This window comes from Tachypleus tridentatus, chromosome 6 (assembly GCF_004210375.1).
Source record: "Tachypleus tridentatus isolate NWPU-2018 chromosome 6, ASM421037v1, whole genome shotgun sequence".
NCBI classification, from domain to species: Eukaryota; Metazoa; Arthropoda; class Merostomata; order Xiphosura; family Limulidae; genus Tachypleus; species Tachypleus tridentatus.
The window spans coordinates 126,877,921-126,890,031 of record NC_134830.1 but is presented as its reverse complement, the minus strand read 5'-3'; the positions used below and the strand labels follow the sequence as shown (position 1 = coordinate 126,890,031).

The following is a 12,111-nucleotide window of genomic DNA, read 5'->3' as shown; positions in this document are numbered from 1 at the left end:
AGAAAATTAAAGTTGAAGCGGAACTGGACTGGCCCGGCATGGCCAAGCGTGTTGAGGCATTCGACTCATAATCCGAGGGTTGCGGGTTCGCATCCCCGTCGCGCCAAACATGCTTATAATGTGACGGTTAATCCCACTATTCGTTGGTAAAAGAGAAGCCCAAGAGTTGGCGGTGGGTGGTGATGAATAGCTGCCTTTCCTCTAGTCTTACACTGATAAATTAAAGACGGCTAGCGTAGATGGCCCTCGAGTAGCTTTGCGCGAAATTCAAAACAAACAAACAAACAAGGAACTGGACCTTGCAACACGACAATGACCCAAAACATACCAGTAAATCCATCAAGAACTGGCTGAAAACTAAGAAATGGAGAGTCCTGGAATGGCCGAGTCAAAGCCCAGATCTTAATCCCATTGAGATGCTGTGGGGTGACTTGAAATTTGTTGTACATGCAAGAAACCCCTCAAACATCTCACAGCTGAAAGAATTCTGCATTGGGGGGTGGGGCAAACTTTCTTCAGACCGATGTCAGAGACTGGTTAATGGCTACAAGAAGCGTCTCACTGCAATTATTTCAGCCAAAGGGGTAACACTAGCTATTAGGGGTTAGGGTGTCTTAACTTTTTCCTCAGTTAGAATATGCATTTTTGTAGAATTACATTTACAGAAGATCTTGAAAAGTATTTTCTTCAGTTTTAATTGTTTAGTTATATTCCTTTAATCTTTCAGTATTGTTAAAATTGAGATTAAATATCTATATATCCAAAAATGTTACAAGAATACACAGGCTTTCATAGGGTGTCCTAACTTTTTCACATTACTGTATGTGAGTGCGTACATGGTTTACCAGTTTTGGTTCAGGTTATATTTGAGTACGTATATCATCTACCAGCTTTAGTTCAGGTTATATTTGGTTACGTATATCATCTTGCAGTTTTCGTTCTAATTTTACCTAATGTCCACGATATCAGTTTATACATGTATTTTAGTTACAAAATGTTCCGGCAAAGTTTCAGTTAGAAGTGACAATCCATATCTTTTAGATGTTTTTCAGCCATTGCCAGACGTTTGTTTTGCTACATAATAAATTTCATTCGTGTGTGAATAAAATGAATGTGACAGAATGCTGTATTTCAAAATAATATGTATTTAAGTTAAAACAAAAAAGTTCTAATTCTCTGTGAAACAACTTAACTGAAATGCATTTGCTATTGATAACAAATGGTTTTTGTTTTGCAAAAACTGAATCTTACATATTTCAATTGTGGCCCGGTATGGCCACGTGGGTTAAGGCGTTTGACTCGTAATCTGAAGGGAGCGATATCGAATCCCCGTCGTACCAAACATGCTCGCCCTTTCAGCCGTGGGGGCGTTATTATGTGACGGTCAATCCAAGAGTTGGCCGTGGGTGGTAATGACTAGCTATCTTCCTTCTTGTCTTACCCTATTAGATTAGGGACAGATAGCTCTCGTGTAGCTTTGCGCAAAATTCAAAAAAATAAAAACAACATGTTTCAGTTATTTATTTGTGCATTTTTTCATAAATACCTAAACCAGTTATACGCATTTTGATTAGTTATATTGAAAATGAAAACATTTTCAGTTGAATTTGAATGTAACAAGATTTTTTTTGACGCATTATGTGCTCTTCTTTTCCCGAAACCTTTACTACAGTTGCTCATGAACTATTGTTATGTGTAACGTTTAGGGATCTGTGAGAGTCGTTTCGACACGGTGTTTGACTGGGTACGACGACGTCCCGACGGTAACCTCATCTACAACACTTACTTCTTCCGATCCAATCAATATTGGATGTACGAAAATCGTTTCAACCGGACGCGATATGGTGATCCTTTGAACATCATACCAGAATGGAAGGGCATTCCGAACAATGTCGATGCTTTTGTTCATGTTTGGACATACACACAGGACAACGCATATTTCTTTAAAGGTCAGTATTTCAAATTGACAAATGAAATAAAACTAACAGTCGCTTGCTTTCAAAATGTCCTTTAGGAGGGGATTTTGTGTTTCAAAAGCGCTACGATTATTCAAGTCCTTTCATATGATTTTAATTACATTCTTATCTTACACATTTTCCAAACATCATGAGAGTAGATCTCCAGAAAAGTCCAACAGATTTAGTTTTACGCTTTCATGCCCTGAATGATCAGTATATGACTCTAAAAACACTCACATTTGTAGAACACTATATTCATGGATTGATAAATAGCCAAACACTGTTCGTTTTACTTGTTGTTCAGAGACTTCTATGCTCAACAAAGCAAATCAAAGGCGTGAACATCTCTAATATTAGGAAAAAAACTGTTCTTTCAGCCGCTGGTGACAGACTGAAGCAAAAGACGATTGGACAAATACGATAAATCCAATAGACGTCGAACAGTGCTCATTTTGTTTTATTTAACACAAAATATGTTTATTTAGCAACAACTTTCAGAGAAGAATCGAAGAGCCATGATAAATCAGCTTCCATTCATTAATTGTTCACAGTCTCGGAGGTCCGGTATGGCCAGGTGGGTTAAGGCGTGCGACTCGTAATCTGAGAGTCGCGGGTTCGCATCCCCGTCGCACCAAACATGCTCGCCTTTTCAGCCATGGGGGCGTTATAACGTGACGGTCAATCCCACTATTCGTTGGTAAACGAGAAGTACAAGAATTGGCGGTGGGTGGTGATGATTAGTTGCCTTCCCTGTAGTCTTACACTGCTAAATTAGGGACGGCGAGGACAAATGGCCCTCGAGTAGCTTTGCGCGAAATTCAAAAACAAACAAACACATTCTCGGTCTAAACACCAGGGAAGTAAGAGCCAGGCATTCTTAAGTGTCCATTTTCTTTTCTTAGCTGGAAAATGCTTGGGAAGAAAGTTGTTCTCATATAAATATGATTTATACAGTTCTTGAAAATATAACAACTGAAAACCTTGTGTCAAACATCTAGCACTCGGGCTACATTCTGCCATATTTCTCTACGTTTTGAAGACTGATTGTCAGATGTCATATAACAATTTTCTTATTTCCTTTAATGTTAAAAGGAGAGCACATGTGAACAACTGTAGTACTCTTCATTAAGATGGAAAAATATGACAGAATGTAATCTAAGTGCTAGATGTTTGACATAAGGTTTTCAGTTGTTATATTTTCAAGAACTGTATAAATCATACTTTGTTTTACCCCAGCATGTTCCAGTTGAAAAATGGACACTTAAAAACGCCTGGCTCTTAATTCCATGGTGTTTAGACAGAAAAGTAGGAACAATTAATGAATGAAGCTGATTTATCATGTTTCCTCAAACTGTTTCCGAAAGTTGTTGTCGATCAAATCAACCACACGATACTACATTTCCGCAGTGAAAATTGGTTCAATCCTATATTATACGGAACCCCAATAAAGTGGTTACTCAGTGTTAGACAGTTGATATATGGTATGTCTAAGGATATAAAACGCTAATAATTTGATTTCGATATCTGTGGTAGGCACAATACAAAAGCTTGACCATAAACAAACACTATTACCTTTCAGTCATTTTTAGTTCTGTATTAAAACAATTGATTATTTAATCTGTAAGATTCACTTTTATTTAATTATATTTAGGTCATAATTTGCTGTACTTATACGTGTAATTTATTTTGAATGAAATGGTTGCTAAATTTTGTATTATTCCTGTACTCTGGTTCATCATAAGTTGTGGTAATCACTGCCTAAATGTGTCGTTTTTATCATTTATGACGTTATTATAATGTGGAAACTAGAAGGGGAATATACTATTTTCGTTTCTGTAATTAGTGAGTTGTAACATAACGTTTTCCCCCTTTAGGACGGCATTATTACCTATATAACAGTGCTGAAGACAAAGTTGCTTCTGGCTACCCGAGAGAAATTTCCAAGGACTTCAGGGGAATCCCTGGATCGAGGTTTCCCAGCATTCCCAGTAACATTGATGCTGTGTTCTTTGATCAAAGAGATTCAAACTTATATTTTTTCAAGGGAAAGTATGTAAGTGTGAACTTTTAAAACAGTGACATCTGCGGACTTTTATTTGATCTTCTTCCTATCTTCATAGGCCTAGCATGGCCAGGTTGGTTAAGGCGTTCGACTCGTAATCTGAGGGTCGCGGGTTCGAATCCCCGTCTCACCAAACATGCTTGCCCTTTTAGCTGATGGGGCATTATAAGGTGACGGTCAATCCCATTATTCGTTGGTAAAAGAGTTGCCCAAGAGTTGGCGGTTCTTGGTGATGTCTAGCTACCTTCCCTCTTGTCTTACACTGCTAAATTAGGAACGGCTTGCGCAGATAGCCCTCGTGTAGCTTTGCGCGAAATTTAAAACAAAACAAATCCTATCTTCATATATATTTACATGAAAGTTCAGTAAATAAGTTATTTGACTGATATTTTTCTTATGCAATCATATATTTATCAGATCGATAAAGCTCAAGTTAACATTTGGAATTAAAATAATTATGCAAGTAATCATGATATGTTACATAAAAGGAATACAATTGTGTCATTATTGCTGCATATTTAAGTTACCTTATGTTTAAACTATCAGAGACCCGTAAAACGTGTGCTGTCAAATTAATTTCTTTATTGCAGTGTTAGTTCTTTGAATACAGGATTTGTAAAATAATACAAACGAAATGAAATCGTAGACACTAAAATGTGTAAGTCCAATTGTATTTAAATCGTACTTTATACAACCTTAACTAATACTAAGCCTCCGTTCGGTAAAAGGATAAACTGACACTGTATCGTATACTTTCACATAAGCTTAGTTAGGACTAAGCTATATTGTACTAAACACTGTGTATAAATAAACTTTTAATGTTATTCTAAGTTAGCTAAAGTCAGACATTTTGAAAGCTTCAAGTTTTTAATGTTATTTTACTAAATGGCTAATAAAGAATATTTACCTTCACCTTTTCATTCATAGAGGAGTTATAGTGACTTTTTCGTTGAGCTTTCTAGCTCTTTGGCCCAGGCAAGCGTTTGCACCAGTTTCTTGGGTAAAATTCTTTTTGTGTATGCTTTGAAAGCATACCGACAGAAGAATGACAAGATTTCAAAGTCTACGATTAGAATTTTTCTTTTTAATTACTCTATAAATCCTGTATTTGAATAAGTAGTACTGTAACATTGACACTAGTTTGAGCGGAAATCTCTTGTGGGTACTGCTACTATACTTTATAATCATCAGTTTCTATCTGTCATGATAACGCACCTTACCATTTAAACACGCATGCTCTAGCCCATTTTCCGTAGTAGACCCGCGAATAAACGTATTATTATATAGATATCAATTAGTGTGACGCTTGAAACAAAAAATTAAATAAATCAATTTAAAGTCTCTCATTAATTTTTGTTTCAATTGAGTAACATGTTTTGGGGAACTTGTACTAATATTACTAACCAATCGTTTGGACAAAGCATTAAAAAACAACAACTTGGTATCCAAGATAAAATTCGAAATGAAAAAAACAGCGCATCATTAAACGTCAGCAATTAAACACAGCCTCTTTTTGTGAAACATGGCATTGTTGAATATTCCAGTTAAAAACTGTTATTATTAATTAACTGCAACCAAAAAGAATACTGAAAATTCGTAAAATACTATAAATATAAATTTCAAACAAAATTAGCTGATACGCTTTTTATGACTACGGGACTGGCGGGGAGAAAAGGCTTGATATTTGTTTGTTTTTTTAAATTTCGCACAAAGCTACATAGGGAGATGTTTACGTTAGTCTTTTCTAATATAGAGACTAGAGCAGCTGGTCATTATCACCCTCCGCCAAATCTTGAGCAGCTATTTTACCAACGAATAATGTAATTTATCGTCATATTATAACACCCCATCACGGTTGAAACGACAAACATGTTTGATTGTGTGTGGAGTCGAACCCCTGACCCTCAGATTTCGAGTCCAGCGCCCTAACCATGCCAGGCCGAAAGATTGAATAATAACTATGTTCTGAATAATAGCCCTTCATACTAATTTCTGCCTCTGATATGTCAATCAGGCATTAGCACATCACAGTCATTTTCCATGGTTGAAGTTGAATTATGGCTTTCTGAAAAACCGTTTTTTTAAAATAATTTTAGAACCTCTATCTCCTTGTGATCACACGTTTGTAACTTGGACAAAATAACCTTTCAAAAAGAATTAATTAAATATTTTCTTTCTGTCTTTCATAATGAATCCTCAAACCAACTTCAAAACAGTATATTAATCATAAGTTTTATTGCTTTTGGTTTGTTTGGAATTAATCACAAAGCTACACAATGGGATATATGTAATCTAAACATGCGGTTTTCAGCAGTGGAGTCCACATGCCGCTGTGCCACTGTGGGGGGGGGGTACCTAAGCTTTATAATAAAAACATAAATTAAAAAGCCGCTGTTATTTAATATACAACGGTTAATACGTTTGTGATATATTCTGAGGTTTTAGGGAGGCAGTGATGGAATGGAGAAAAAGAGAAAAAATAATTTGTTCTTTCAGAAATTCGCGCAAGGCTATACAAGTGTAATATGCGCTAGTCGACTCTAATTCTGAATTGATAGACTAGAGGAAAAGTAGCTAGTCAACACCACTTGCGTGTGATTATTGAAATACCTTAATTATATAGTGGAATTTGACCGTCACTCTTATGAAGTATCCCCTGCTCAAAGCACAATACGTGTTATTGCAGTAACGGACCATGAACCATGGATATGCACGATAATCGTAAGGCCATTTACTTACGATAAATAACTTCACTCACGAATTAGTATTTTGAATTTCAATGCCACATTTTTGCACACTTGGATTGAATAACCAAATTAGAGATATCTTTAGATATCTTCTCTAATTTTGAAAAGTTGAACAGAGAGAAAGAAGCCATCTAACAGCACTCAGTGCTTGCTGCAAGGGTTCTGTCTTGAGTACTGATCCGAATAACAAGATTAGCTGGCACTTCTATAGCACAGTGCACTCTCATTAGCATAGTGTCACAAACCTTTGAACAATAGTTTACGTCCCTCAGTGGCACAGCCGTATGTCTGAGGACTCACACCGCTGAAAAGCGGGTTTTGATACCCGTGGTTGGTAGAGCACAGATAGTCCGTTGTGCAGCTTTGTGCTTAATTTCAAAACAAACAGCCATCAGCTCATCACTCTAATCATGTTCTTTGATATTCTTCTTCATTTGACACATTTGATCTTCCTGTTGATATCTTGAAATAGGTTTTAATGTATTTCTTAATATCTGTTTACCTACACAAATACTAAAGTGTCATATTTTTCTTCAGGTTTGAACAAACAGCTAAGTTCATGTTGTTACTGGCTGAAGATGTGGCAACAAGTAATTACGATCTTTATATGTTTCAGGTATATGCTTACGATATTGAGCGAGGAAAAGAAGGCTGTTGTCTACCTGGTTATCCTCGTGAGATTAAACTGGAATTTCCATCAGCGTCGCCAAAATCCAGACTTCCGTCCAATCTGGATGCCATTTATTACTCTTATTTTAATAGAGCTATGTACTTCTTCAAAGGTAAGCTATTCTGGGAAAACAAGGCTTTTAATCCTCTCGACAGGAAACGGAAAAATGAAATTGTTGGACCATGGCCTATTTCTTCAAAGTGGTATGACATTTGTGAAGTAGAACTGTAACTTCTGATAAATTATTTTAATTATTTTTTTTTATATCTTAGTGCTTCAGATTCGTTAGCGTCATATCAATAACATTTTAAAATGATAGACTTAACACCTCCCTTGAATTTTCTGGTACTAATATTAACTTAGTCATTTCAGTAATTAAAAGCCAACACCATTGAATTATCTAAATATGCTTTAAAATATACTTTTAACGCTTTAAAATTAGACAATATAGTAAACTAATATTATTGTATTTTCCATATATCAGCAAGCTGAGCATTATTTTCTCTACCTGGGTGTAACAATTTAAGACAGAAATCTCTGTAAGTAATCTAAAATATCTGTATGTTTAATGATAAGGGTATAAAACATACTGAACATTTGTTTATTCGTGAAAAAGATAAAAACTGGTTATTAAATATGAAAACACTAGAGGACGCCTGTAGTAATTACATTTGTTGCTTTCTGACGAGGTCGCACTAGAAATATATTCATGAAACAATAAGGTACTAAAATAAATACCACGTATAACAATAATGATCTTTAGTTAGTAATTTTAAGGGCTAGTGATATGACGATTCAAACTTGTGATGATGTTCTATCATTTTACCATCATTGTTGAATTGCTTTGTTTCATTCATTTCTCTAATTTTAAGTTGTTTTTTTTACTGGACTTTGCATTTATTATTTAAATGCTTTATTGTCTTTGTTAACAGAAATACCATATTACAAGTCAGAACTTAATCGTTTATTCCATAGAGTGTTGGTAATGGTAGTAGTATTTGATTCCCAAGCGCTAAACATAATATTGCAATATTTTTTCAATAAGAAAATTATAAAAAAGTCTCTAATGACGAACGATAGTTACTTAAATGATTCTCGTGAGTTATTTTTTAAACTCCAAATTATTTGTATTGAATTATTTTGATTACAGAAATCAATGGATGAAATTATTTCAAATTTTATTTTCGGAGGATAACTGACATAATATAACATTTGTACGCCTTTTATGGATGTGATTAATAACAAAGAGAAAATTGTTCAAAAGAAAAAACACAGTAAATTTATGAAATTTCTTTATTGAAATTCGTAATTTCTATGTTATAATATATCTTGAATAATGTATACTAGACAAAGAGGTTTTAATAGTATGAACACCGGATTAAAATGATCTACCGTGGTGGCCCCTAGTCACAAAAAGAGGGCGTTTGGACAGGGGCTCATGAATCTATTGTGTTGAATCAGGGATGTTTATTCTATTATTTTATCTAATATCTTTATGGATAAATGACAATGCAAGCTATTTACGTCAATATAATTAATAAGATACAAATATTTCACGTCGTTTAGATAACTATTGAGTTTTATTTTCAATAATATTTGATAGTGCTTTTAGCGTATTTTATTTTTAAAATATAAATAGAATATTTTCACATGTCTAACTTTTATTCGTCACGATAGAAAAAACTTTAAAAGGCACAGTGCTGAATCGTGAATTTAATGATGTACGTGCTATAACATGATGTCTAAAAAATGATCAAATTGTGAACTTCATTTGATCTCGTACTGAATGTACATCATACATTTCATCATGATGTTAAAAGGGATTTGTTTTCAATGGTTCGAAATGTTTAATTCAATTTAATCGATTGATATAATAATATATGGTCATGAAAACGAAGAGTACTAAGCCATGACTTCATGTGCTTTACATGTTAATCCTGCCGTGAGTACTGTCTGAAAAGTCCCAGAAACTGATGAATGCATTTTTCTTTTATTAAATAATTTGAAAATAAGTTTAATGATTATTTGATTATACACATATTATATGAACTTAAAATATTGACATTTAGGATACAAGGTCTCATATGGTGATTTAATTCTTACCTAATGAACCCATATTCCTTGAGCATAGTAAAGCGTGTAGTTTGTGATAACAGTGTAATATATATATATATATAACTTAATAACAATGAAACATACATTCTCTGAACATAATGAAATAATCGTAATAAAACAGTTTACTTCACAAAGGATCCATATATATTTGCTTCATATGTATATTTGCGACGATACCAGGTACTACCTGGTTAATTTATTTAATTTAATATTAGTTGAGTCAGTATTCTTTGTATCTTATGTCTCAATATAATATCTTTACTAGACAACACAGCAACATTTACGCTGTGGCTATATAACTTGCGTTATTAAGTTAATTTTTTCCAAGATGATTTTATGTGGTTGTTTGTAATTTAATCTTAAAGAAATGAAAACGCGTTTTCCATGGTACTGTAACTTTTAACTAGCCTTATAATAACAAAAACAATGTTAGCTGTGGTATCAAACATAAAAATGTGGTTACAAATTTGATGCATTATTGTTTGCAACTTGAAATGTTTCAGTTAAAAATTCATAATGAAAATTATAATCTCTATTGTTTTTATTCTACGTTAGCAAAATATTTTGTGCATGATTCTTTAGAAATGATTGTGACGATGCTTGAATGTATGATAGAATGAATGGATTTTTATAGTTTGTGTAATTGGAGTTTATTTTCCTGATTATTTGAAACTAAAAGTCTTCCCTAACAAAATTATTTTACCTTGTTGATTCCATAGCCACAGAGACAGGAAAAACTCAAAGACTACACTAAGTATATCGATTATCGCTCTTTTGCTGTATAATTTAATTAATATATAAAATCTTGAAGATATATATTCTAAAAATTAAAAGTAAAATTTTGTAACTTCTTAATAATTTTACAAGCTCTTAGCCAGTACTTTTTGTCACGTTTTGACTGACTTCTTGTGTTCTTTTTGTCTCTATGGCCTATGGATTCATTATTTGTTGTTGCTTATAGCAACATTTGCCAACTTATCCACAATATTTAGCTGTAGTTCCTTCTGATTTTGATGTATTCAATAATGTATATTATAGTTTTTACCTAGTTTCTAGTAATTATAAATAGAAATTTTTCACGATTAACTTGATCATCATTGCATTTGTTTAAGCTAGATTGTATATTTTTAGTACAAGTTGTGCTTTTCTTATCACAAACTGTAAGATTTTTAAAAGGTTTTAGCACGAGTTGTTTTAAACTTCAACTAACTGGTTTTGGATATTTACTGACTTTATTTTTGTACAGTAGATTACTGAATAAATGTTAGTTTTTGTAGAAATTATCAGCGTTTTGTGTTTTTCTTATTCTTGGCATATTTGTACAATGATTTTTCCCAAATATTTAATACTCCATGGAAATAGCCATAATACAACACATGGACATGCTTTATAATGAATATTTATTTAGTTCATTTTTTATTTAATTTGCAAAGCATTTTGTTTTATGTAACCAATATAAGACGGTTTGTATATTTTAATATTCCATCTTGGAGCACTAGCAATCCATCACAATCATATGATACGTAATTTTAGCATCACTCACTTAACTATTTATTCTTTTTTTTAGATTTCTTCGTCGACATTCATAGAACATTCAAAAATCTTTATAATCTTAATTATATTTCAAGTAAAACGTTAGATTTAACTTTCGTCTTTTTTACTCAGAATATTCCATTTGTGTTTGGTCCACTTGATGGCTCAGCGTTAAATATTTGATTTCAATTCCTACATTGAGCACAATACAGAATTTGTTGGAGTATTGATTGACAATCTCAGAGTTTGTATCAACATGTCGGCTGTCATGCAGGAGACAGAAGACAATTATTTTACTGACGTTATTTGTGACCTTCTGGCTAAATACTGTTCTATTGCTTCCTCCATGTTTTTCTTGTTACACAATATCATATATTATCTTCCAGAAGTTTATATCGCTCTGAATGGTGAATTAGGTGTTGAGAAATATGTTGATGTTTGCTGACTTTCCCTTACTAGTGCAGAGATGGTCAGTTTTCTGTCTATAAAATTGTGCAGGATTTGATAAAGAAGCTGTCGTTTAGTTTTACATCTGCATAGCCTGACATATGTATTCAGGTAATGGTCTCACCATATAGTTACATTGCGTTTTTGCTATCTATTTGGAGACAAATCACCCTGAATTTTATGTAGAGGTGATTGTGGTTCAGTCGTAAATAACATGTTGGTGACACTGTCTATTTGCAGTTCATTGCTTTCAGCAATCCAAAGAAGAGCTTGCTTAAGGCTTCTTATTCGAGTTACCTGTAAAAGGTTACCCCCAGGTACTTAAGTGTTTCTTCCAGGAAGACAGCAGTGCTCATAAAAATGATAATGGATTTTTTCCTCATCAGCATGTCTGTTGTTGAGATCACTATGTATTTAGTAGGATTTATAGGCTTTTTTACTCTGCTAAGGTGAGCAAATGATATTTGGTTGGGTTGTCATGGTAGGCAAAATTCATTGTGTAGAATAACTGCTAAAAATGATGACCACAGGAGAAGGCCCGTGACAATTGTGATCTAGTCTGATTGTCAACTTCTATGA

General features: G+C 33.6%; 1 protein-coding gene across 1 annotated transcript in view; it reads left to right on the top strand.

Moving 5' to 3' along the window:
- LOC143253607 (matrix metalloproteinase-21-like) overlaps positions 1 to 10,832 on the top strand; it is a 40,936-nt gene extending 30,104 nt beyond the window's left edge. Inside the window, exons 7-9 of the mRNA XM_076507724.1 lie at positions 1,707 to 1,949; positions 3,833 to 4,011; positions 7,384 to 10,832. Coding sequence (XP_076363839.1) covers positions 1,707 to 1,949; positions 3,833 to 4,011; positions 7,384 to 7,668 — 707 coding nt within the window. The 3' untranslated portion in view covers positions 7,669 to 10,832. The remainder of the gene's footprint in view (positions 1 to 1,706; positions 1,950 to 3,832; positions 4,012 to 7,383) is intronic.
- The last annotated feature ends 1,279 nt before the right edge of the window (positions 10,833 to 12,111 follow it).